The sequence below is a fragment of the Diuraphis noxia genome, unplaced genomic scaffold (genome assembly GCF_037042655.1).
Source record: "Diuraphis noxia isolate RWA-SAM2 unplaced genomic scaffold, SU_Dnox_SAM2 contig0002, whole genome shotgun sequence".
Lineage (NCBI taxonomy): Eukaryota > Metazoa > Arthropoda > Insecta > Hemiptera > Aphididae > Diuraphis > Diuraphis noxia.
Window position 1 is genome coordinate 71,125,475 of NW_028301712.1, and position 27,632 is coordinate 71,153,106.

The window sequence follows — 27,632 nt, forward strand, 5'->3', positions numbered from 1 at the left end:
TTTATAGATATAAAAACAGATTATTTATTTAAGTTTTATCTAGATCAGATAATAGATAAAAATTGTATTAATAGTCACACATTTTCATTAGACTACATCATAAATCACTATTTGGACATTACACGTATATCAGCAGTGCTTTGTAATTTTTCACCACCGTCATCACATTGATTGCCGGAAATGCTCTCTTATATAATATTTTAAATACGTATAACTCATAAATTTAAATATTATAAATGGAAATACTTAGATAAATATTATCCTTCAAAATATGAAATACAAACTATGTTTCCAAAAAGCAACATCTTAAAAAATGTTATACAGAAAAAATATATATTAGCCAGAGCGTTTCCAGCAAACAGTGTGATTACAGTGGTGAAAAATTACAAAGCACTGCTGATATACGAGTAATGTCCAAATAGTGATTTATGATGTAGTCTAATGAAAATGTGTGACTATTAATACAATTTTTATCTATTATCTGATCTAGATAACACTTAAATAAATAATCTGTTTTTCTATCTATAAAGTTCTTGAATTATCTCTTTGCATTATTTGTTTAAATTTGTTTTATGATATGTTTTATTTTTAATGATTGTAAGACAATACTTGATTTAAAAAATAATGATTCCTAGATCCAAAATTTTTATACAATAAAAAATAGTAAAATATGGAAAATAAATTTTTAATTCTACCAAATATTAAATAGTTTTTAACTAAAAATGCATAGCAAATAATTAATGTATGTATATTACTATAAATTTTGAAAATTCTTCAATAATTTTGTCATCTAGCAATAACGCGTTTACAAATTTTTACATTATTAAATCATTATGTATTTATATTTATATTATAATATTATGTTCACAGTGCCTTGTAGTCATTTTCAACCATTTTAATCACACTGCAAATTACTGGAAATGTTCTGCTTAATATATAAATTTTAAGATTTAATTTTGTTTTTTTGTTTAATTGCAACAGTTTTTATTTAATATTCCAAATCAAAATTGTTTTTAAGTATTTCAATACATAAAAATTGAATTTAGAATGAGTAGTTTATGGGTCATACATATTTAAAATTGTATCATACTTTAATAAATTCATGATTATCATACAATAATTATATCAAATATTATAAGTTATAAGTAGACGAATGGACATAGATTTTGGATGAATAAAATAAAATTTAATCTTGATGGGAAAATTACCCAAGTCAACTATGATTTGTGTCGTTGGTCTGTTACAAACTAGATTAATCAGCCAATTGCTTCATTCTGTTTAATGAACTACCAGCTTTAAACCATTCAATTTGTTGTTCGTTGAATGTATGATTTAGTAATATTTCATCACTACTACCATCGCTATGGAATAATACGCATAATAAAGGCTGAAATAATAAAATTTATTACTGTATTAGTGGGATAGTTCAACTAAAAATATATTTATAAAATATGTAGTAGCCTAAAATTTTCAATTTTGACTTTACCTTGCCAGGAGCAAATTGATCAAGTCCGACTAAAGACACTCTGTCAGTTGGTTGAACCTTATCATAATCCTCGGGGTCAGAAAATGTCAAGGCTAATAGTCCCTGCTTTTTCAAATTTGTTTCATGTATCCTAGCAAAAGACTTGACAATAACTGCACGTCCTCCCAAATGTCGTGGTTCTAAAGCGGCATGTTCTCTGCTACTTCCTTCGCCATAGTTTTCATCACCAAACACAACCCACGAAACATTATTTGCCTTGTACGCTCTTGCTGTATCCGGTACTCCATCCCATTCTCCAGTCTGCTGGTTCATTACTTTATTCATTTCATTATTATCTGAGTTGGTTGCACTAAAATAATGAAAATAACAATTATTTTATTTTATTTTAATAAAAATAAACAGTTATAATAACATATTACGTTAAAAACAAGTTATTTGAAATATTATCCAAGTGGCCGCGGTATTTCAACCAGGGACCAGCAGCAGAAATGTGATCAGTTGTACATTTTCCTTTCACCTATTAAAAAGGTATAAAATATTATAATATCCTAAGTAAAAAAATATAGAAATTCTAATATGTATTTTATTAAAGTTAAACATACTTTAATCAGTATAATAAGGTCTAGTAAATCTTCCCCGTCCCAAGCTTCAAAAGGTTCCAATAGTTGAAGACGATTGGACTTGGGATTTACTTCCACATTTACAGATGACCCATCTTCAGGTGGAGCTTGGTATGTATCTTGACCAGGATCAAATCCATTTTGTGGTAGTTCATCACCAAATGGATTAGTCAGCTTAAACTCTTTACCTTTAAAAATAGATAAAATTATGCCTATAAATATATAAATATTAACTCGAGAAATTGAAAACTGTTGAATGAAACAATTTGGTATTTTGCATCAATACAATCATAGTAGCTATATAATATCATAAGTTTTTCATTGCGTCAATAACTAATAATATTTAATATTCAACTAACCATCAGCCCCTTTTATTGATTCAATTGTGGGATCAAAGTCTAAACGACCTTCAATGGCTAAAGCAGTTACCATCTCTGGAGACGTGACAAAGGCGTGAGTTGCTGGATTGGCATCATTTCGCCCAGTGAAGTTTCTATTGTATGAACTCACAATGGTATTCTTTTCACCCATTTTAACATCTTTACGGTCCCATTGACCGATACATGGACCACATGCATTAGCTAATACAGTACCTCCAAAATCTCTCAGTGTTTGTGCCTAAACAATTTTGTAATTTAAATACCTACCAATAAATACTAATTAAATATTTTATTATTTTATACAATTCCATCTCTTTCAATCGTTGCTCTGATTTGTTCAGATCCAGGAGTGACATAAAACGGAATTTTAGATTTACGACCATGATCTAAGGCTTCTTTTGCAATTGTACCACATCTCGCCATATCTTCATAACTTGAATTTGTGCAACTTCCAATCAGACCTGAAATTTAAAAAAAAAACATTATAACAAATATTTTGTAACCAAATATAAAAATAACATTATCATTTATAGTATTTTGATATGATTGCAATATTATATTTACGGATACTTGTATTTTTACTGTCAATAAAATAAATCAAAATAAGAAAGCTAAGATTCATGGATTTAAAATCGTTTAATATAATATTTAACATCATATACATGGAATTGTTATAATAGATATTATATTGGGTGTTACATTATGTTACACGTGTAATTAGTATTTTAATTTTTTTATTTACTTAAGGTATAAGAAAATGTAAATTATTAATTAATTTAACTTATTGCAAAAGGTAGTATTTTTTGTACAAATTTTAAACAAAATATTATAATGAGCCATTTTAGTTTTTATACAAAAAAAAAACCCAGATTAAATTGCAATTATCCCTATTAATGTTGCAACTGTTAAAGGCTCATAAATCATCGCGTAAAAATCACAGTTAGATTGTTAGATATCGTGTTATATTCTGAAAGAGAACATTCACGGAGTTTGAAGGACAATTAAATAATTATTGATTATCAGTTAATTATTATCAGTAATTATCATAGTTATCATCTGCGTTAAAACATAATAAATTATAAAGACAAATCTATTTTCATTTTCAAAATTCAAAAATATTTAATTGAAAAATCTTAGGTTTGAAAATGCACTACAAGATTTCTTGTAATTTGATTTTACTGGCATTTCAAGATCTAATCGATTTGGTTAAATTTTGTTTTATATTCGCCTTTATCTTCCAATATTTGTCATAAATTAAATAAATAAGTAACTAACCAACTTTAATTTCAACAGGCCAATCGTTACTTTTGGTATTTTTTCCAAGTTTTGAAATAGGATGAGCGAGATCTGGTGTAAAGGGTCCATTGACATGAGGTTCCAATGTTGTCAAATCAAGTTCAATTAACTACATCGTTGAAAATATAACAGCATATTAGCGTTATATTGTATTAGTACAAGGAAAAAGGATTACCTTATCATAATTACAGCCTTTGTCAGGAGTCAACAACGATTCACTATACTTCGCAGCTTCTTCGGAAATATCACTACGTGAGGTAGCTTTTAAGTAATCTGCCATTCGGTGATTATATGGAAATAAACTAGTTGTGGCTCCAATTTCAGCTCCCATGTTACAGATGGTACCCATGCCTTGAAAAATATGATTAAATGATCATTAAAATTATATAGATACTATACGTTTTGTTAGGTTCCTGGCAGTTCGTTAAGCCTTAAAAAAATCGAGACGGAAATCCATTTGCGGCGGATAGTAAGTAATAAGTAAATTTTTTTTTTCATATGTGGGACCGATTTTGAGCAGAAATAGTCGAATATGCGTATAATATGATTTTATAAAATAATAAAATAAATAAATATATTACCTAAATCTTCATAAAGTCATCAAAATCAGTCAATTATTTTAGATTAAACAAGATTGTGCGTTGTGCCACAGAATATATGCTTTTTATATTTAGCTGTTATCCGTAGCATCTAATCAAATACTCTTGACACCCTATCGAAACTCAAAATGTGTGTGCAACATTTGTTACAGCTAGATTGGATAAAAACTGTAATTTTGCATATTTTACGTTATAAAGATAGAACCCGACTAATAATATCTGTGTTAAACGAGTAAATATTACAGTATAAATAAAATATATAGGCATACGTATACTGTATAGGTACAGTACTACAGTATAAATATATAATTGTGATAAGTGATCCATAAATACCTACCACTAGTCTTTGGGGACAGTGGGACACTTAGCTCGAAAGCGGGACATGATGTCACCTTATAGTTATAGTATAATTATATGTTATTATGTTTTGTGAGCAGAAACTAAACTGATATGTGAGCAATCCTATTGTGACTTAATTGGGTTGTGAAACTGGGCTACAAATTCTCCCAGAGTTTCTAGGTATCTATTGGTATAACTTTTAAATAGTCCGATAGTTTTTGAGTCTATATATAGAGATCTAAGAAAGAAAATAATTTTCATTTGTATTGTATTTATGGACATTGTTACCAGTGCATGATATGTTATCAACTCCTGGTCCGTGATATTCAATTACAGCTCCGGTTCCTCCTTTGACTGTCAAAATATCTGCCACTTTAAGGATGACATCCTTTGGTGTAGTCCAACCTTTCATTTTTCCAGTCAAATGGACTCCAATAATCTATATTTAGAAATTAAAAGCATAATTTAAAATTATTAGATATTGATTATTATATTGATTACTTTAGGGCACTTCAATTCCCACGGAAAACTTGCCATCACATCAACAGCGTCCGCACCACCTACTCCAATGCACAATCCACCAAGTCCACCACCATTGGGCGTGTGAGAGTCTGTCCCAATCATCAATAATCCGGGAAATGCATAGTTTTCCAGAATTATCTAAACAAAATATTACAATTTATTTTAATAAATAAATGTTATTTTGATATACATATTAAAGCTAATATTTTGTTTTAGTTTGTAATTTACTTGATGAATAATCCCTGAACCAGGGTGCCAAAATCCAACTCCGTACTTAGCACTAGCCGTTTTCAAAAAATTAAATACTTCTTCGTTATCTTTATTAGCTCTCTTTAGGTCCTCTTTTCCACCGATCTGTTGTTAAACAATTTAATAAAAATAATATATCATTTTTAACTGTTGAATAAATTTAACTTACTTGAGCTTCAATTAAATGGTCACAATGAATTGTCGTAGGTACCGCCACTCTTGGTAAACCAGATGACATAAACTGTAGCATAGCCATTTGAGCAGTAGCATCTTGCATTGCCACACGATCGGGCCTTAATTTTAAATAAGATACACCTCGTTCGATTTCTTGTGTAGCCGGGTCTTCCAAATGTGAATAAAGGATTTTTTCAGTCAAACACAGTGGTTTTCCTATCCTGTTTTAAAAAAAAATATTGAAAGTTGTTAAATTAAACATAAAATTGTCATATTATATTAATGACACCGTCTCGGTACATAATAATTATTTAATACATTTCTTAATATCGAGAAAGCATGTAACAGTATGTAGTAGACCAAATATTAAGACAGGTACCATAATAGTTATCTATAATATATTCATATTAAAACAAAATATCACCTATATGATTATATCACTTAATTAAATGTATATTAAAATTGTTAATTAATCTAAATGGAACAGTGTAACTAAAATAAGCGCTAGAAAATTATTGTCACGATAATTCATAATTTTGTAGTTAAAATATATAATAGATTCGTAGATCTCCTGATACTGTAAAAATTCTAAAAACAAAACGATCACTATTATATTTATCAATGATTTCTAAAAAATCTCGATAGTAAAAGATATTTATAATGCTTAGAGGTTTTAATTATGTCTTATAGCAGTCGTATTTCGTATTGTAATTAAATTTTCTCGATCCTTATAAGTTCATTAATCTAGAAAAATATATAATCATGTGACTGAAAAAGGTAGGCACAGTAATTATTCAACACTGTCTCGCTTGTTTATTTAATTTATATGAACTGATCAATATTTTTGAATACTATTGTCCCTACCTAATGACCTAACCTTTGAAATGACGCCAATCAAGCCTGTATATGTCCGTACATAGACACTATAAGGTCTACGACCCAATGATAAATGTAATTTAATTGAAAAAAATATTTTCTTATGATACCTATACATTTTCCATATTTTGAAGAAATGCCTATAGAATCTCCTAAGTTACATTATCCAGCCTGCATCTAGTATACGTGGTCCATAATATAGATGCGTTATGAAATTGATATGAGATAGGAATAACTTTATTTTCAATTAAACAATTATACGTACTTTTCTTTCACAATGCCTATGTTTGATTTCATATTTTGGTAGGGCAAAATTTTCTTGTCAAATATACTCATCGTTGGTGCTTTTCTAATGGCGTTCAACGTAGTGGTTTGTGATTTGAAAAACATCGAATTCCAGAAAGATAGTATTCTATTCTGTGGTATTTTATCGAAATGTCTGAAAAACTTCATAATATCACTCTTAAATAAATATTAATCTATAGAGTTTTAAGTTTTCTGAAGACTTTATAGAAATTATGTTCAGAATATAATGATAATATAATAAAGTATATTTAGAAAATAACTAAATTGCAACCGATTTTAAGTATCTATGGTTACAAAAAATATTACAATTTCGAATATGTAAATATGTTTTATAAACAAATAAAAAGCACAAGGAGATTATATATAATAATCTGAACTAATTTCAATTATTATTATAATTATTAAAAATTATACCTAGTCTTAGAAACATAATATTACTACAGTAATATAAAAATATTTAATATTTGCATAAAAAATCTGTAGATATCTATTCTACATTATTTTTTTAAAATAAATTACCATCTAATTAATTACAAAAAAAAAAAAAAAAAAAAAAATTACTATCTAAAAATTATGCAATTATTGAAAATAAAACTTACATAAAACAGATTTAATAAGAAGCGGTTTTATATTCTATAATTGTATACTCTTAAGACAATACTTGTTAAAAAAATTAATGATTACTAATTCCAAAATTTTTATGCAATACAAAATGGTGAAATACGTAAAATATATTTTAAATTCTACCAAACATTAAATAGTTTTTAAATAAAAATTTATCGCAAATAATTAATGTATGTAACTACATTACTATAAATATTGAAAATATTGAAAATTCTTCAATAAATTGTCATAAGTATTTAATAACCGGTAATCCCGCTTTTACAAGATAATTGAGAATAAAATCTTATATTTTATTGGGCATATCCAAAAATATGTCAAATTATAAATAGTATACCTACTTAAGTCAATTAAAACAATAGTTACGGATTATCATTAGAAAAATATGATTTTTACAATTTTACATTATTACATTATGTATTTATTTATATTAAAATATGTTCACTCATAACACCTTATATTCCAATACTTTAATCACGCTGATTGCTGGCAATGTTCGGCTTAAAAAATTATTTCAAAATATTTCAAATATTTATAAGTTATTTATAAACGTTTGAAATTTTCAATTTTTTTCGTTTTTTTTTTTATAAATATCAATTAAATTCATTGGATAGAAAAGCTTCAAAATTGAATACAAGGCTTCTATTATATTATTACAATGGTATTAAAAAAATATTAAAAATACATGGTAACTTTTTTATTAAATACGCATTTAAAATTTGAAATTAAACAAAATATGTAAAGGTCACGTAACTTTTTTTTAAACTACTTATAGCACCTTTTTATTAATGAATTATTATGTGAGTCCTTATAATATTATTTAACAATAGGTGTACTTTGTACTTAAAATTTGCTACTAACATTTGTTTCTAAACCATAAAAAAGTTTAATGACTAAAGCAGGGAGAAGAGGGACAGGGTTTTAATAATGATGAACAAATATATTATAAAGCGGCATGTTCTCTGCTACTTCCTTCACCATTGTTTTCTTCACCAAACACAACCCACGCTAAATTATTTGCCTTGTACCACTAACCTGTGGTATGATTAAAGAAAGAATTTTTTTAAATTTATTAATCTTACCTTATTATACCTATATCTAATAATAATTATAAAAGGATAATTGGTTGAATGATTGGTTCATTTAACATAAGACACTCATTATTTAATGAAGCTTTAAATTTAAAAAGCTTAAAAATTTGTTACAAAACAATATTAATGGAAAATAATATTATTTTTATCATTATAGTTTTTTATTTTTTATTATTTTGAATGAAAATATATTTTTGATTTCATGTACCAAAATTATTGAGATTACAATTTTTATTTAAAAATTGATTAGTTAATTAATTTAATATGATTAACAATTCAGTGAGAAAAACAGTATGTAGATATTGAATGAAAATCAAATTATATGCTATCAGCACCTACACATTTAATAGAAATCTACGTAAAAGTGTCTTACTACACTAAGTGAGGTACTACAGGAATGGTTTAATATTTTTTAAGACTAATATTATTGGCATATATTGACAATAATATGAGTTTTATTCGAATAATTTATTTATAATAGCTTAAAAAATAATTTTTACTATATATTTTTATTGACACTTATGTTAATAGCACTTCTAGTCCCAATTGATAGACAGTTCTCACATTCTTAGTAAGATCTAAATTCTAAGATGTAGAATATTTTTAATCATGATTCTCAGGTTAAACTAGGAATGGTGGCTGTTGTTAGTTTTAGATTTGAATGAATCAAATGTTAATGGTTATATTTACAAATAAAATGCAAAATAATACCTATATTGAATATTCCTTAAAAATTTACTTAAAAAATAAATTAAAATATTTCGAAAATTGTGGTTTCAACCCTGGACTCGTGACCCGTACAAAATATGGTAACATGATGGTTGGCGGTTGCTATATTTTTGAACCGCCGTTTAGTGACCAAAGAGCTTGTAGATAAATACCTAACCTCTTTGGACGCCGCGAACACGTTTTACGTAACAAGCAATGATTTGGTGCGCCGCGGGTTCTCATTGCTAAACGCTAGGAAGGACAGGTACTCCCCTCCAGACCATCCCCACTAACATCCGTTCCTATAGTTTCGCCGAGCCAGTGCGTCACATATACATTGACGTCCGCACTCCGCAACCGCCTCGTTCATTTTCATCTCACACGGCGTCGGTGGTGTAGAGCCATAGCCGTTCGGAAGAAAATTCGTCACGAACGCGTTCTTTTCGTTTTGCGGATATAGTTAGCGCCGTCCATCCCGGGAGTCTATCGTCAGCGTTCCGTACACTACACGTCGTCTGCTCAACCGCTCCAACAACCATGTCGAGTAAGTATCTTCTTTCCCCTGTCCTGTCATTTTACATTAGTGTTTGGTATCTAATATTGTCCTTCGACCGGTGACAAGATGTCCGTCGGTCGGTCGGGCGCCCGCATCGCCGCCGTACAACGATAAATTCGTCGTTCCAATAGGCGGCTTCGGCATTGACGGCGCCGCTTCACGGTCATCGCGCGTTCGAGGTCTCAGCCTCGGTCGCGACCGTAACCACGTTTTGTGCGAGATCCGTCACTACGACGCCGCCGCTTGATTACTGACCACACGGGGAGCTCCGTCCTCGTGTACCTAACATTTTTTTTATACATTTCAATACCCGATTGAGATCGACGGGATCCTTTTGATCGGAGTCGTGTTCCGTTCACGTGTTTTACACGCATCGTACGATATTTTTTCTTTTATCACTCGTTCGATGATAACGGGTCAATGGCTTGTGCGTGTGGCGGCGGTCGGTCCGGGGACTTCGCGCCCGTCCCGCGTTCGATGCTCTTCGCAACGTTTTCGATTCGTTACTTGTGCCTTCTAAAAGGGAGTGCCCCCCAAAGTAGCACCAGCTGTGACCGTGTCCAGCGACCGGTCATTGTCGCGCCGCTTAATGTAAATGATTTGCACTTTGCAGTAAACGCGGTGGTGACGAATGTTGGCGGGGGCCAAGCGACCGTTACCTCTTAATCCCCCTACCCCGCCACCCCTCAGCTTCCGGCCTTGTGTCCAGGCAGTCCTTTTTCGTGTTATCTATCAATACATATTTTATTGCATTTTGTTATATCACGATTCACGATAGGTGTTACCTATCTATTTTGTACCTAACGATACCCCTCTAACCTCTTATAATGGTGTAACCAGTGGACTTATTGGTTTTTTCATTTAAGCTACTACTCAGTACTCTTGTTGTTTCCCTCATAGGAATGTTTCATTCGTTCTATGTTGAAATTTTTTCCTTTAAAATAGGTACCTCTACTGGTTAGTGGTTATTTTTTTAATACAAACAGTTATTTGCTGGTCTGAATAGTTACCTCCATCAATAAGATATGTTATTGTTTTCTTCAGTTACCAACTGAGTGTGTCGAGTACTTGACAGTGTGTAATATACAACCATTACAACCACTCTACTCGGTGAATCTAACATGAGCGAACCTTTCTTGGTTGATATTATTGATTACCTGTTCAGTAAAACTAGTTTTTACAGTTGTGCTTGTACCAATACATTTAACATAGACTTTAAGTTAGTCTTTTTTTTCTGTATTTTTATATATTTTGATTACACATTTGTGTTTAAACATCTTAAGTTTTCTTAACATACCTAAATATCAGTTCTATATTTTCTTAAAGTATTTGGTACCTACTTGTGCTTCAAACAATTAAATTATTTAAATGTTTAAATTTTAATCTAAAATATTTAGGCACTTATAAGTCTGCTTTATACAATTTGTTAATAATTCTATATGTAAACGATGTCGATGTAATGCGAAAGCAGTTCTTGCAGCGTTGTCGATATCACGAAAAAAAAAGGGAAGTAGGTATCTGCTAAATTTATTATCTATTATATTTTAGAAAAAAAGTCTTGAAAGTATGGAATAGTAAATATTTAATCATATTATGAATAAGCTATAAGCAGGGCACTTAATTTCACTAAATTAGTTATTTTTTTTTGTTATCTTGTATTTGTTATTCATAATACCTACCTATAATGTTCATACCTATTGCTTTTTATTATTATAATATGACTTCATAACTTTATAAGTTTTAGTCTACTCCTAAATCCTGGACCATTTTCTCTCTTTTTTTTATAGTTTCCTGTCTTGTAATATGCCATTAATCTATCATTTCTTTCGTGTCCTCTTCATTGATTGTCATTCAATAGTTACTATTCATAGTTTCCTTTATTTCTGCATATTTTCTTCTTTGCCAACAGTTATCCATAGTATCATATATATATCCACATATTATTTCTAGCACTTTGTTCTTGAAGGTCCTTAGTTTTTGTTCAGCTTGTACTGTAGTGTCAATTAGTGGCGTGGCAAACTTCATTAAGTTATGAGGCACAGTTATATTGTCAGGTTCACCACCCACCCCACTCATCACAAAAATATTAACTATTTTTTTAAGATAAAATATATTTATTCATTTAAATAATAATCTATATAATAATGCTTTTTTTAACACATCAGATGATCTTTGAGCACACTAACCACCCTTCAAACTGAGGCACGTGCCTCAAATATAGTCATTCGTCATGCCACTGGTGTCAATACTTTGTATCCACAAGTAATTGTAGGTTTTATTATTCCTTTGTACAGATGTACTCATATTTGGTAGGTACACCTTAAGAAGAGTTTTGATTTGCATCAAGATACTTTAAAACTCTGGTTTTCTCATACATGTAGTTTTAAATTACTGGGTTTTCTTCACTAATCATTGTTTTCATAACTTAAACTTTTTTTTTCATTTATCACTAGTTCAATTTTTTTTGTTTTGGTTTGTTCATTGGAATTATGTTTTGTCTTACTGTTTCTTTATATTCTCCAAGCATATTTAGATTGTCAAAAAAATCTAGAATGGTCATTACCAATCTTGACCCCATATTTATTTTATTGTATGCTACCTATGTATCAATTTTTTTTGTATTGCAATGTTGAATAGTAGTGATGAAAGTGCTTAACCCTGTTGAAGGCAGTCATCACTTGAATTCTTCTAATGGAGCATTGTTCAGGTTGTCCTCACTATGTAATGTGATCCATTCATATACATTCTTCTATTTACCTATGTTTAATCTGTACATTTACTTATTAAACCATGATTGTATTTATGAGTTAGTCAGTTAGGTATTAAAACTATGGCTTGTAATTCTCGTGCATTCAATGTTTAAGGGGATGCTTACCCGCATGTGATGTTTCTGTCAAAGTATAAAACATTGCAAAAACAGTTTAGCATGGAAAAGAACCACTCAAGCTGTAATCCAAGTTAAGCAGCCAAATTTTCACACTATAAAGAAATATTTAATGTGCAACGTTTTTTAAAAAAATTTTGATATCAGTAACGCGAAAAAAGTTCTTTTTGTTTCAGAATTCATTATTTTTGAGTTTCTCAAACTTGAATTACTTTTTTTTTAGTTTTGATATTGAAAAAATAATAACAATGTTGTACTGTAAATATTCTCTTCTTTATAGTGTAAAAATTTGGTTGCTTAGTTTGGATTACAGCTTAAATTGTTCTTTTCCACGCAAAACAGTTTTTACAATGTTTTACATTTGTATGACGGAGACAACATATTTGGTTGTAGTGTCTTCTTAAGTTTTTTTGATTAATTATACATACTATCTATTATTTAAACTTTAAGAACTTAATATTATGAAAAACATCTTCCTAAAAGCACCAAATAGTACTTTTATTGTCATTTTGGCCGTCAAATGGAAGTAAATTAAGAGGACGTTTCACCCGCATGTGTTGTCTCCGTCTTACAAGTGCGTAACATTGCAAAAACTGTTTTGCGCGGGAAAGAACAGAGAAAGATACAGTTATAACTAAGAAACGAAATTTTCACCACATAAAAAGGTGAATTTTGTCTGTGCAATATCGTTTTTATTTTTTCGATATCACTTATACAACAAAAATTCTTATTGTTTTATAATACATTAATTTTGCGTTTTTTAAGCATGAATAACTTTTTTTGTAGTTCTGATATCGAAAAAATAAAAACGATATTGCACAGACAAAATTCTCCTTTTTATGTGATGAAAATTTCGTTTCTTAGTTATAACTGTATCTTTCTCGGTTCTTTCCCGCGCGTAAAAGTTTTTGTAATGTTACGCACTTGTAAGACGGAGACAACACATGCGGGTGAAACGTCCTCTTAAAGATTACTTTCTTTAGTGAGGGATAAGTCCAATTTGATTAATCCATCAATCCGGAACGTTACATTCATTTCAATTTTCTACTAAACTACTCGGAACAAGTTGGGTGGTTAATTTGTTTATTTAGATATTCAAAATGTTTTGATTTATGATGCAAGTTATTTATAGGGCTTGGGTTTCAATATATGAGCATATTTTTGTAAATGTTTTCATGCTGTCATCTTAAATATATAATAAGTTTCATGTAATCCATGTTGTAAGCATAATGTTTTTTTGAGGCATTTTTGACTTATTTTTCATATTATGACTCAATAATATCGAATTCATTGGGATATAAACATAGGTATTCCATTATATAAAACATTTTCATTTTAAACTATATAAAATATCAGGTACCTAATTTAGTTTTTTAAATTAGACAAAGCTGAAATTTATCCTAATATAGTAATGTCACACAACCAATTATTTTATTTTATTGCATACAACTTTTATTGGAGTACCTATTACAATGTAGTTCAGTAATGTTGTGTAATACAAAATGTAGTCAGTTAAATTAAAGAATTTACTCATTTTTGTGAATGCATTTTTTTCATATTTTTAGAGTATTTAAACCCAAACCTTAGTTAATAATGATTCTATCTTCCTAAAAGCACCAAATTGTTCTATAATTGTCATTTTGGCCGTCAATGGAAGTAAATTAAATATTACTTTCTTTAGTGAGGGATCATTCTATTTGGTTAATCCATCAATCCGGAATGTTACATTTATCCAATTATTTCAACATATTCAGGTTTTTTATTAATTTTTTTGAATTAAAAATTATTTGATTTAAATTATTAACAGGTAATTAGGTATCTTCCTAAAAGCACCAAATTGTTCTTGTATTGTCATTTTGGCCGTCAAATGGAAGTAAATTAAAATATGACTTTCTTTAGTGAGGGACTAATAGTTTTTGATTAGTCCATCAATCCGGAATGTTACATTCATATTTCGGTTGTCTATGAATTGTATTTATTTTTTGCCATTATTTGCTGAGTGATTTTTATACCATAATATTCTCTATCATTATTATCAAGAAATTTTTAATACTCTAGTATATATTATAAAATTATGTACGTTTTAATTAAGTTAAATGTACCTATTAAATATAAATTACTTTTATTGAAATTTTATTGTAGGCAAAAAGAATAAAAAACAGAAGTGGATATCAATAGAAACAGAAGTTATTTCAATTGCTAGTGGAACATGCTGGGCAGATGAAGCAGAAAAAGAACATAATGGAAAACATGGTATACTTTTTTGTTGTTCTACAGTTTAAGATGTGTTAATACCTAATTGTTTCAAAACATGCCTTATGATGAATGTTTTAGAGCTTATCCCTGTTAATTTGGTTGTTTAATCTTCTTAACAGAGTAACATCAGTCAACAAGAATCTTGCTTCAGGGGTTCACACACTGAGTACTTTGTTACTTGATAACCTCGGGAAGGTCTGAGACAAAATCGCTTACCCTCCAGCCGGGGGCCTTCTTAAAAAAGTTGGGCAGGAGAACCAGAAATTGGTCCAGTTCTAAGATTCTTGAGTCTGAGATGCCTCTGGTTGAGACTATAATCTTGGTTACTGTTGGAACCTCCTGTGATTCGCATTTTTAGTTCAATTTGCAAGGTTCTAGCTTATGCTAGTGTAACTCAATTCAGACTAATCTCTTGTTGACTGTTAATCTCTAAATCTGAGGGCTTTTCATATAAGGTGTATAACATTTATTGTCCTTTGTACACTACAATTTTCTTCATTTTCTAGACTGTTTCAGTTACTGTTATTCATAAATAACATTAATAATTTTTCTGAGAGATACCCATCATATTATGATATTATAAAAGATGAACATGCTTTTTTTGTTTTAATTTTTTTTTATAGTGGTATTGTCATTTATGTATATCTAATATTATTTAAAATAATATTAATTTTAGGATTTGCTGGCTTTGGATTTGAACCTAAGCCATTAAACCTTCCTAAGGCACCAAGAGCAGCATGTGAATCTATTATAGATGAAAGCACTGTGCCTCAAGAAGGTCCATTCTTGGTTCATATGTCAAATTTGCAGTTTGAAATTGATGAAGATGATATCACGAATTATTTTAAAGGACTCAAGGTATATAGTAATTAGAAAACCTATGTTCTTAATTTTCTATTCAAAATGAGAACATTTCCAAGCTCTAAACATGTACGTAATGAAGTAGTTTTTTCAGTGTTTTTGTTGGGTATCATATTTTGATGTTAAGTGACATATATTGAATAGAATAAAACAAAACTTGTACCATTAAAACTTGGTTCAAACTTTACTAATTATAAATTGTTATGTTAAAATACTTATGTAGTTTCTAAATTTAATAAGATCTGAAAAGTTTCATTATTTAATTTAAACATTTTATGCTTAGTGAAATCTTAAGTGCATTTTTTGCACAGAGTTGATCTTATTGCTCTCATTAAATATTTGCTAAGTAAAAGACAGTTCCTAGAATAAAGATTATTTTTAATAAGCTACTGTTAACAGTTTTTATGAATTATAATATTTGTATTGTGTGCTGTGCCTAATGTTAAACAAAAAAATGCATAGAATTGATAATCTTATTGCCATCGATAAGTATTTGCAGAACTATGCTAAATCAAATTTTCTTTAGACACTATTTTACTGTTAATGATACTTAAAATGGTCGCAAAGTAAAATACAGATATTAACATTTAATATGGTGCTCTGTTATAATATACTATTATTTTAACAATACTTAAAAGTCAAATTAACTGAGTTAGGTACCTAGTTATATCAAGTAATTTATGTAGGTAGTTAAATATTAATTAGTATCAATTGTTTTGCTTAATATCTTGTTTGAAAATTTATAATTATTTTCGATAATCTTTTTGAATTAGATTAAAAGTTTGTCATCAGATAGGCCACCTTGGGTAATGGTAATGCATATTATGGTTAACAAAATATCTAATTATTTCTTATCGATTTTTAATTACTAGTTTAATAGATTAAATGTTTTTAAATCTGCAAATTGATACCTCTTACCTAGGTACTAGTTTACAATTTACTTTAAATCATTTTTAAATTCTGAGATAAGTGATTTTACTATGTTATGGTATAGTTAATACAACTTAGTATAATGTATAAATATTTTCCTTATAGATAAGTTCATAATAACTGATAATATTTAATATTAATTTAGTAGTTTATTACTTTAAGTAACAATTAAATTATTATATATCCTTAGAAAATAATAAAGGTCGACACAGTGACCTCAACGACTTAGTATTTTAAAACATACATAATATAGCACAGCGTGTTTTCCCCAGTTTTTTTTTAAGATTCTGAGCGGAGTGATGAATGTATTGATTTAACCATGATGTGTGTTTTTATTGTTATTATTTTTTGTGTCATCACATTTGGGTCAGTAAAAGTGCTTCGATTTTTGACTTCAGTACCTCATTCGATCAGAAAGTGAATCTAGTTGATAATTTGGGGGTCAAAAGCAAAAAAATTCTCAATAAAAAATATATAATGTAAAAAAATTCTTAATATTTTTCTTAATGATCGGGATAAACAAACTAAAAATTAATGAAAAAACAGGAATTTGTACGTAGAATCAGTTAAAAACTTTAAAACAAATGACTATAGATACATGAAATTTTCACTGAATGTTTATATAGGTATATTATATCTACCATGCAATTTTCAAAAATGTTCGACTTAAGTTGAACTATTCATAGGCATATGCAATTTTCGATCATTATTAGTTTTTTTTAAATTAATATTGATAACAATTTATTTTTTGGATAGAAGATCTTGAAAATTGAATACAAGATTTTACAAACATATTGTTACAATAGCAGTTGAAAAATAAAATAAATTCATAGTCGCAATTTTATTTTATAAGCATTCAAAGTTTGAATTTTGACAAAATACTTAAAAATCACAAAAATTTGCAAATTATTTTAAGCTAGAAATTTATGAAAAATTTTCTTTTTAAATCTTTTTAAATTTTAGATTTTTTTAATCTTTATCACAAAAAAAATGTCCACCGGAAATTCAAATTAAATTTTTATGAGCATTTGAAATTTAAATTTTTACAACATTGGATTTTCACTGGATTTCACATTTAGCGATTTTCTTATTTTGGTATAACTCTAAAACAAATGACCGCGGATACTTGAAATTTTCACTGTATGTTTATTTAGGCATTTTATATATTTTATATAATTTTCATGGCTCCTAACATATTTTTACAATAGCAGTTGAAAAATAAAAGAAATATTTAGTCTCATTTTTTTTTATAAGCATTTAAAGTTTAAATTTATTTTGACAACACATTATGTAAAAATCACGAAATTTCGTAAATTATTTTATGCCAGAAATTCATAAAAAATTTTCCTTTTATATCTAAGATATGAAAATTTTTAATAATCTATAATATATCCTAGACAGATAAACCATTTCCGCTTAGAATCGTTTTTCGTATACAATGATATAATGTCATTGGATTCAAATATAATTCCATCCATTACAATTACCCACTTGTACCTACCGTACAGCAGAGCTACATCCACTTTCCCGCTTTTAAAATTAGGAATTTATTAAAATAATGATATACTTTATAATCTATAAATGCATATATACTTTTTCCAATTATTAAAATATTAGTTTTAAATTTATATACTTTCAGTATCGACTTAAGAAAACGCTACACTTGTATGTGTTGTCTCTGTCTTACGAGTGCGTAACAAAGCAAATATTATGCTCATTAAACTCAGTTATTTTAAAATTTAAAGTGAATTGACCGCTTATTAATATTAAAGGTAACATTATTATTGAGGCTTCTCATAGGCTTTTCATTATATTTTAATTTTAAAGCAAGTTAAAATATTTTAAAATTGTAAATTGCTTGTATATCTTAAAATACTCATTACTTATATTAAAATTAAAATATAATAAAAAGTCTATGAGAAGCCCTCAAAATAATGTCACCTTTAATTTTTATAAGAGGTAATTCATTCTAAATTTTAAGCTAACGTGATCTGCTGAGTGTAAAATTTGCTTCATTATGTACTTGTAAGATGTACCTACAGATGTAGTGTCCTCTTAACCTTTTGTAATTTAATGCTCAGCTTACTTAAATGTGATGAATCAAAGGCGAATATTAACATGTGGAGTTCCTTTCACATATTTGTGTTAGTTGAACCAATGTTATGTATATATTTTAAAAATTCTGATGCTTATTTATTGAAATGACTTGTGAACACAATGAAGGCTGTTACTGTAATTCACATTCTGGTCATTTGTCAAAAAGTTCTAAGGTTTTTGGGAAAAATGTTGTCAATAAAATTAATAAACAACATTTTATTATATTTTTCCACATAACCGAGTATTCTTGAAAAACTCTTCCAGTTTGTTTTAACACACTTTATGTGCGTCATCTATTACTTAGTTGTATTTTTGCCCAGAATGAATATTACAGTGTGACTATTTAAAATTCCATGGATAATGTTCCCTTTGCTAAAAAATTAAGTCTCTTGTCATGAAAAACATAATTAATTTAATTTGTTGGTTTTATTTATCAACCTTAAATCTTCATTCTTAATTTTTTAACTGTTTCATTGTAGATACCTTGGTTGATAAACATATTACAATCTAATTCAAAACATCTTGATTGTCTAAAAAAATGCCAAAATTAGGTTTCCAGCAGACATAAAGACATAAAGACTTACCCATTTTTATGTTTGTGGAAATTGTGCAATTTCACTAGCCAAACTTGTTTTTCTATAAGCGCCACACAATTCTCTGTCAAGGTTATACAAAACCTTATGATTTCTTCATCCATTAAAATCTGATTATTGCTCTAATTCCAATCTTAAAAACAAGGTAATAGAGTAATCATCATCAATCAATAATTTGAAAGTATAAGATTTCAATGATAATTATTGACTTGAAGAATACCATAGTGAAAACACTTATTTTTTGAACAACTTTCTTCTTTAATTTATTTTTTCCATAAATTCTAGTCTATGCTTTAATAACTTAAATTCTATACTAAAGTACTCATTTCATAGATTATATCATTGATTATATTTACTGTATGGCTAAAATATGATCAGTGATAATGTTTTAACACTGATATGTATAAATAAACGTTTTCGTGAATTGACGAGTAACTATATATAAAAAAAAAAAATGATTTATCTATTAATATTGAATTATGCTTTATAGATTAGATACAAATATTAATATAGTCGGTGTATTATTTTTTTTTACTTGTGTTTACATAATAAGAATTTGTTTGTTAATACATTTTATTATTAATTGGCGCTTCTATGTTTTTATATATATATATATATATATATATATATATATATATATATATATATATATATATATATATATTTTTATATATCTTCTTCTACTATGTTTTTATATAGATAAACAACATAAAATTACCACGTAATGACAATGGTCGTAATAAAGGATTTGGATATGTTGAATTTGAAGAGCGAAAAGAACTTATTACTGCTCTTGGAATGGAAAATTTGGTAAGCTTAAAAATACATTTTCTTTAATGATATTTACTATTTAATTAATTACCTATTTGATCATTTAGATCAAAATATATCTTCTAAAAAAGCACCAATATAATATATTTAATAATTATATCGGTCGTCAACAGAAGTATAGTAATTATACATTCTTTGTGGAAAATTGATTTTAATAATCAATTTTTCAATCCAGGGTGTTACATTTTAATGTAATTAATAGATTTGTCTAATTATGTTTCAAATAGGTTTTAATGAAATATTTACTTTTATCTAGATTCGTGGTCGTCGTGTACGAGTAGAACTTGCCAGTGGAATGCAAGATTCGAGAAATGCTTTTCAAAGAGGCAGTCGCATGGGTATGGATTTTCCTAGTGGTGATGAACCTGGTGATTGGCGATCGACAAACCGAACTTCAACTACTGATGATAGAGGAGGTAAATTCCTAGCACATTTATTAGTAGGACTTGTAAATTGTGAGAGAAACACTTCAATTTCATTTCACTAATATCTTAGGTAGTTACTTTAATTCAACATAATATTTACTACTAATTTAAAACACTACTTATATTTATAGTTACTATACAGGTAACTAATAGTGTTTTAAGTAATCTATCAAAATGTTTTCTTTCCCTAAAGCTTACCAATAACTTGGGTGGTTTTCCATTTTAACAGCTGGCAAAACAAATTGTAGATCATTATATTTCCTATATTATTCTTATAACTAAATAAATTATTCATTTTTTTGCATACTATAAACTTTTATATGTACATGCACATGTTCATTTTAACCTCCATAATTCTTGAACCCTAATTATTACCTTCTAACTACATTAACCTAATGAGTAAAGTTATATTATTTTATAGGATTTACTAGGCGACGAGATGGTGGTGCTTTTGATAAAGACCATGATAGTGAACAAGATAATGGTCCTTGGAGAAGTGCTAGATGTAATGTTGATGATGATGTAGCACGTAAACCATTCAGTGATCGTCGTTATGATAATTCTGAAAGTGGAAGAAGACCTTTTAGTGATCGGCGAGGTGATGACTCTGAGGGTGGAAGAAGACCTTTTGGTGATCGTCGAGGAGAAGATTCCGAAGGTGGAAGAAGACCATTTGGTGATCGCCGAGGTGATGACTCTGATAGTAGTAGAAGACCATTTGGTGATCGTCGTTATGATGATTCTGACAGCGGAAGAAGACCTTTTGGGGAGCGCCGGGATGATATAGATGGTGGGCGAAAACCATTCGGCGAATCTAGAAGAGGATTTGGTTTTAATAAACGAGATGATGATTTACCTGAAATTGGTAATTATTAATTATCTTAGTTAATATTTTTTAATGATTAAGCACACATTTGTCAAATTTTCATAAATCAAGTTTGAATTACCCTAACAGTAATTAAATATTTGAAACCGTTAAATTTCAAGATATAAAATTAGACAAAGTAAAATGAATAATTTCTATTATTGATTTTATGGTAATAAGTTTAACTAAAATTTAACTTTTATTTATCAGCTGGAGATAATACTTCAATACCACAAGAACGTCCAAAGCTCATACTCAAACCAAAGACTGTTGATCCTAATGCATCAAAGACTGAAGCACCTAGCTATGTAGCTGCACCATCTATATTTGGTGGAGCTAAACCTGTAGATACAGCAGCTAAAGAAAGAGAAATTGAAGAGAAACTTTTAGCCAAAAATGAACTTAAACCTCAATCAGAATTGTCTCGTGCTTCTTCGGAAATTAGTTTAAATGAGACTTCTGATAATAAGTAAGTTTTATCTCTTCTATTATTAACTAATTGTTTATATTTACATCTTCAAAGTAGTTGCTTTGGGACCAATAATTAAATATCAAATGATAATGGATTAACCACTTAAAATTATTGTTTAAAGTATTTATATAAAGTTGTGTATATTTACATTTCAATTTTAAATTTATTATTTTATTAAGTTCTAAGATGCTAAAGGTATGGGGGAATCACAGCCTAGTTATTAATTCAAGCAATTTCTAATGGTTACCATTATTTCTTAAATTATATGCATTTAATAAGATTGTAATTAATATTTTCATTTTTTAGACAATCCATACGTACCTATTTAATAAAAACATTTATGATGGAACTAAAAGATTATACTCTAAGCCCTAAGGCTTGGTATGAATCATTGTAGATAAAATAATTGATTTTTCCAAATTTCTAATGAAGACAAGTTTCTACTTTATTAAATTACTAAATTCTAATTTGGCTGATTTTTGATAGACCAAACTTAGTACTTTATTATTATTTGGAATGAGCATTCAGCCAAAATTAAATGAGCAATCATAGTACCAGCTAAATTAATTCTATTTAGTTGACCTCCGATTTGCTCGATAAATTAAAAAAAAAATCAATTTGATACTTTTTTCTTTTATGCACTCAATTATTGATCTTTTAACACCATATGCTCTGTACTATCTATAATACAACTATTACATTTTTTCTGTTCAAAAACCTATTTTAAAAACTAACAATTTACTAAACTTTATTCAATAACTTGGCAAATGAATGCCTATATTTTATTTAATGATTTGTAATTTCCCAAATCATTTTTGTCAGGAATGGAATAAATATTATTTATAAAATTATTTACTAGCAAATTATAAATTCATGAAAGTATATTTAAATTTTAGGAAATCATTTAAGAGGAAAATAACTCCAGGAACTGAAAGTCGAGTAAGGCTGATTTTTGATAGACCAGGAATAAAGTTTTTATTATCTGGATTGAGCATCTAGCCAATATTAAAAGTGCAATCATAGTACCAGCTAAATTTATTTCTGTTTAGTTGACCTCCAATTTGCTCGATAAATTAAAAATAATTATAATTCATTTATTTAAATTACTTCATTTCAACTGAAGGATTTAATGAAATTAAAATAACCTAATTGAAGGTAGCTTTGGAATATTTTTGATTTTGAATGAATTGTATTTGGTAAACTGAATAAACGAGACCTATCATAAACATCTTATTTTATAAGGTGTCAAGAAGAAACGGAAGTCAAGCCACCATCTCAGCCTAAATCAGTTGAAACTTGGAGGCGCAGAAGTCCACGTCGACAAAGTGACGATGATCGTGTACCTCGGCGAAGAGCTTCTCCTGAACGCAACCCTAGATATGAAGAAGCTCCACCTCCACGTGAAAATGCTTGGGAAAAGCATTCTCTAATTAAAGAATCCTTGTCTTCCGAAGAAAATATGTGCAATGGAACCCCGTCAATGTAATTAAAACATTTATATTGATCTTAATATATTTTAATTACAATTTTAGTATCTTATGTGGTTTTTATTTGTAGAGTTGATGATGAAAAACCGAGACCAAACGTTTATGTGCCACCAAATCTTCGTAAAAAAACTGTTTTAGACGAAGAACCTGATGTAATAGCTACAGAAGAATCTGAACCAATTAGAAAAGAAACTGTCCCTGATTTAGATAAAAATATTCCGGATAGAGCAGCTGATGGGTCAGAAATTAACGAACCCAACATTATAGAAGCTCCTATTGATGTAAGAACTGACCCTGACGGGCAATCTAGTGAACCTGATGTAGTGAAAGATCAACCAATTACTGAAGAAGATACAAATGACTCTGGATTTATTGAATGTGGAAAAAATAGTTCTGATAAATGTAATTTTTTATTATTTAAATGTTACTTTTAACACAAATAAACTTATATTGCTTATTTTTAGATAAATCAAAAAAGAAGTCTAAAGTTGTTAAAAAATTACCAGAAATAGAAGTTAAGAAGAAGTAAGTTAAGCTGTTTACATATGATAATTAATTTGTAACTAATTAATTTAATTCTATTATTTTCAGAGATCCTGTTATAACTAAAGAACTCAAAAAATCTGTGAGTATTATTTATTATTGACTTAATTTAATAAGTATATACACAATTTTAGATTTTGATTAAAATTTTTCGGGTAGACATCAATCAGTTGTAATTCTAACATATTTTTTTATAAGTTTCCTAATGCCACATAATGTGAATGTATGCTCTAAAATTGTTAAAATATGTAATTTTAACTAACTTGCCTCTAAATTTTTTTAAATGGAATTATTTTTTATTTCAAGTTAGGTATATCGTAAATGCTAGTATCACCTTAGTAAAAATTCTAATTTCAAACATAACAATTTGCATTATTTTTATGTTATATAGTACTTACTATATTAAAAAATATTGTACTAGTAATTTTGTCTTGGGAACATACCGTAAAATTACAATCCTGAATTCTTATCACAGTACATTTACATTTTTGATTTAGAATTAATGAATTAAGTTTACATATGTTGCAAATTTGTAAAGGAGTATATTATGATCGAAATTGCTTAGGTACATATATTTTATTTTCATATTTTTTTATTAACCTATTCCAGGTTTGTTTAATTAAAAATTATAAAAATGAAAAATTCTTTGTTTGAGTTCAATCTATATTCTCTTCAAACTGTATGATGAGTTAATTTGTTAAAATATTTACTGTTATATAAACTGTAGTATGAATTATGTTTGCAATTTGTGTGTCCTAAGACATAGCAACGTATGAGTGGTGTCCTCCTAAGGCTTTGGCATACTAAACCAATTTAATAATAACGGTAAACCTATATTTTGTGTGTGTTTGATTATGCATTATAAAAAAAAAAACTTGATATTGTCTCTTTAGTATGTGGTTTATTAATGGAAAATGGATAAATTGTAAATACCAATGATAATTGAATTTTTATTTTTATATTTTATCTTTAGTTGTATTTGTTGAATGTAGGCTTAACCTGTCTTAAATTAATGTTATTTAAAATACTTTCTAATGAATAATCTTGGGCAATATTTAATACTGGCATTCAATTTTACAACAAAAATATATCTTAAAAGTACCACACACAGAGGTAACGTCAGTAACAATAATATTCTTTTGTCATGGCAATGCTGTTGCAGTGGAGGTTAAATAGGTCTGTACTCATATTACTGGTTCAGTGTGTGGGGAAGTTATAATAGAATGTATAATATTTCAGATTCATAACTTTGTATAACTCTTATCTTTGTATGTGTAATTATAGTTAATAACTGTGCTACTATTAAATATAAAGACTTAATTATTATTTAATATTTCAAAGGTTTCCATACATTAAAGCTGTGGCAGTAGCGATAAAATGTGTCCAAACATTATTTGTTGCTAAGATAAAAGAATTTTATTTCCACCACTAAAAAATGCATGGAAAACTTAGCTGTATTTAAAAAATATCATGTACAGTAGACAGTTACATAATTTATTCAGGGAAACGTGATGAAATGGGGTGCAATGGCAAGCAAATAACCAAAATATGTAATAACTAGATATTTAATTACATTATTAATTTTGTGAACATCAATACTCTGTTCAGTGAGTACACATGCAACGGGGAAAGTCGGTTCATATATGGTTTACTAGCCTTCAAAATAATTTCCATTATGACGAGGTTAGGTTAGGTTACAAAGGGTTTCACAGAATCATCTCAGTCACTCATTAGACAGATTATAGTTGCTCTTATTAATTATCACATTATATTAATTCATAACTGCAATTTTCACTTTCATAAATATAATTTTTTTTTTTTGTTTTAGACTAGTAATAAATTTGCTGCACTTCTTGATGATGGTTCCAACGAATAAAAAAAAAAAAGATGTATGTTTTATTTTATTTTTTTTATTATTTTTCATTATATTGTTATATTACTTATATTTAAGGATATATATATATATATTATATACATGAGAAAAAGAGAGCTCTTAAAAATTGTAAGACTCAAGACAGCTGGCTTTTATCTTACTTTCTTTATAATCTCATGTCATATTCATTACATTAATGCCTAAACAAAATGTTAAATAGTAAATGCAATTTAATTGTTTGTTACACATTTTAAGTTTCAGTGAATTTCATGTCTGTTGTTATACCATATCCATACAAATTTAAAGTGATACAAATTAAGATATTCATCTTAATTTATCTATTAAATTTTTTTTTTTTATGTTTAAAGTTTTGTGGTCTGCACAATTTATGCCACATTACAAACTATAAACATTACACACTTTTGTGATTTAAATCTTAATTTATTTTGCAATTTGTCGTCTAAACAATTCATAAGACTGCTTACTTGAATAAGTGAATTATATTTTTTTTTTACATATATATATATATATATATATATAAAAGTATTAGGTATTATGATCAGACGCTCATTATTTATGTTAACAAGACTTTGACCAAGGACAAGTCACTGCCAAGTTTTCTTTTAGCATCTTCATTTGTAAACATTTTAAAATTCTTTTTGTGATTTGTGTTTCAACAGACTATTAAATAATTATTTGATTTTAACTCTAAATTATATATATATATATATATATATATTCATAAATTATAAGTAAGTATTATAATTTATTAAAAAAATATTAGATATAATTTTATATTTTGTCCCTTGAATATATGCAGTCTTGTGATGTATTTATTATATTTTTTGTTTTAATTTTAAAATACTTAATTGTTTAAGTTTATGAGTTAATTTATTTTTGATTTTAACTTAGTTTCAAAATATAATTTCAACCCCATTTAATTATTTGTATTGTATGTATAATAATAAATTGTAAAATATTAAATTAATATTTTTAATTTTTAGTGTATATTTAAATTTACAATATCAATATTATTGTATTCATTAATTATAGAACCGGCCCTAGCAGTTTTTATGTTAAGGTTAATTATAATAATTATTGTGCATTAATTATATAAAAGTGTTGTTCATTGGTTATTTCATTTAGTATCCCTTTTTAAAATTATTTGTTAAACCTTATTCATTACCGAAAATTGTTATTTAGTTAGTTTTTCAAAAGTAATATTAAAACCTATTCCTTAAATATTTTATGTAAAATGTGTAATGATTGGACAATACAGTAATTATTTATACTGCCTTAGTGATTCTTTAAATGTATGTACTTTATTTGTAATATTGTAAATTATGGTTTACTATGGATTATTTTTTAAAATACATGTGATATTATCTATCAATTTTTTTATATATACATATATTGTGGGATTTTTTTTATATCTACTGATTTAAATTCAACATTTTTGGTTGTGCAATTTAACTATTTAATCTTGTGTGAATTAGCCTTCTTTGTATAGTTATATTTAATTTGATATTTAATCTTTTAAACTAAATTATTCCCATGCTTTTTAATTTTTTTCATGATTTATAGAAATTGGGAATTACTAATAAGTGTTGCGCACTGGACTGCAAGAAATTAAACAAATGTAATAAATATAATAATTGTATTTAAATTATATAATTGTTTATAATTAGGAAA

General features: G+C 27.8%; 2 protein-coding genes and 1 non-coding gene across 3 annotated transcripts; 2 read left to right on the forward strand and 1 right to left on the reverse strand.

Annotated features, from left to right (window-relative positions):
- LOC107161881 (putative aconitate hydratase, mitochondrial) lies at positions 1 to 9,806 on the reverse strand. Its single transcript, XM_089218507.1, has 13 exons — positions 9,649 to 9,806; positions 5,661 to 5,886; positions 5,471 to 5,596; positions 5,222 to 5,380; positions 5,009 to 5,159; positions 3,958 to 4,133; positions 3,762 to 3,891; positions 2,790 to 2,947; positions 2,466 to 2,724; positions 2,089 to 2,294; positions 1,906 to 2,003; positions 1,487 to 1,835; positions 1 to 1,387 (listed from the first exon to the last, which is right to left on the reverse strand). Exons 1-13 carry the CDS (start codon positions 9,804 to 9,806, stop codon positions 1,253 to 1,255), a joined length of 2,331 nt encoding a protein of 776 aa, XP_089074633.1. The 3' UTR covers positions 1 to 1,252.
- Positions 9,598 to 27,632, forward strand: eIF4B (eukaryotic translation initiation factor 4B). Its single transcript, XM_015508518.2, has 12 exons — positions 9,598 to 9,811; positions 14,850 to 14,960; positions 15,640 to 15,821; positions 20,144 to 20,254; positions 20,532 to 20,691; positions 21,122 to 21,565; positions 21,776 to 22,034; positions 23,280 to 23,519; positions 23,595 to 23,926; positions 23,989 to 24,049; positions 24,116 to 24,149; positions 25,896 to 27,632. The coding sequence occupies exons 1-12, from the start codon at positions 9,805 to 9,807 to the stop codon at positions 25,941 to 25,943; spliced, it is 1,989 nt and encodes a 662-aa protein (XP_015364004.1). The 5' UTR covers positions 9,598 to 9,804; the 3' UTR covers positions 25,944 to 27,632.
- LOC149058871 (Nuclear RNase P) lies at positions 15,094 to 15,382 on the forward strand. Its single transcript, XR_016190656.1, has one exon.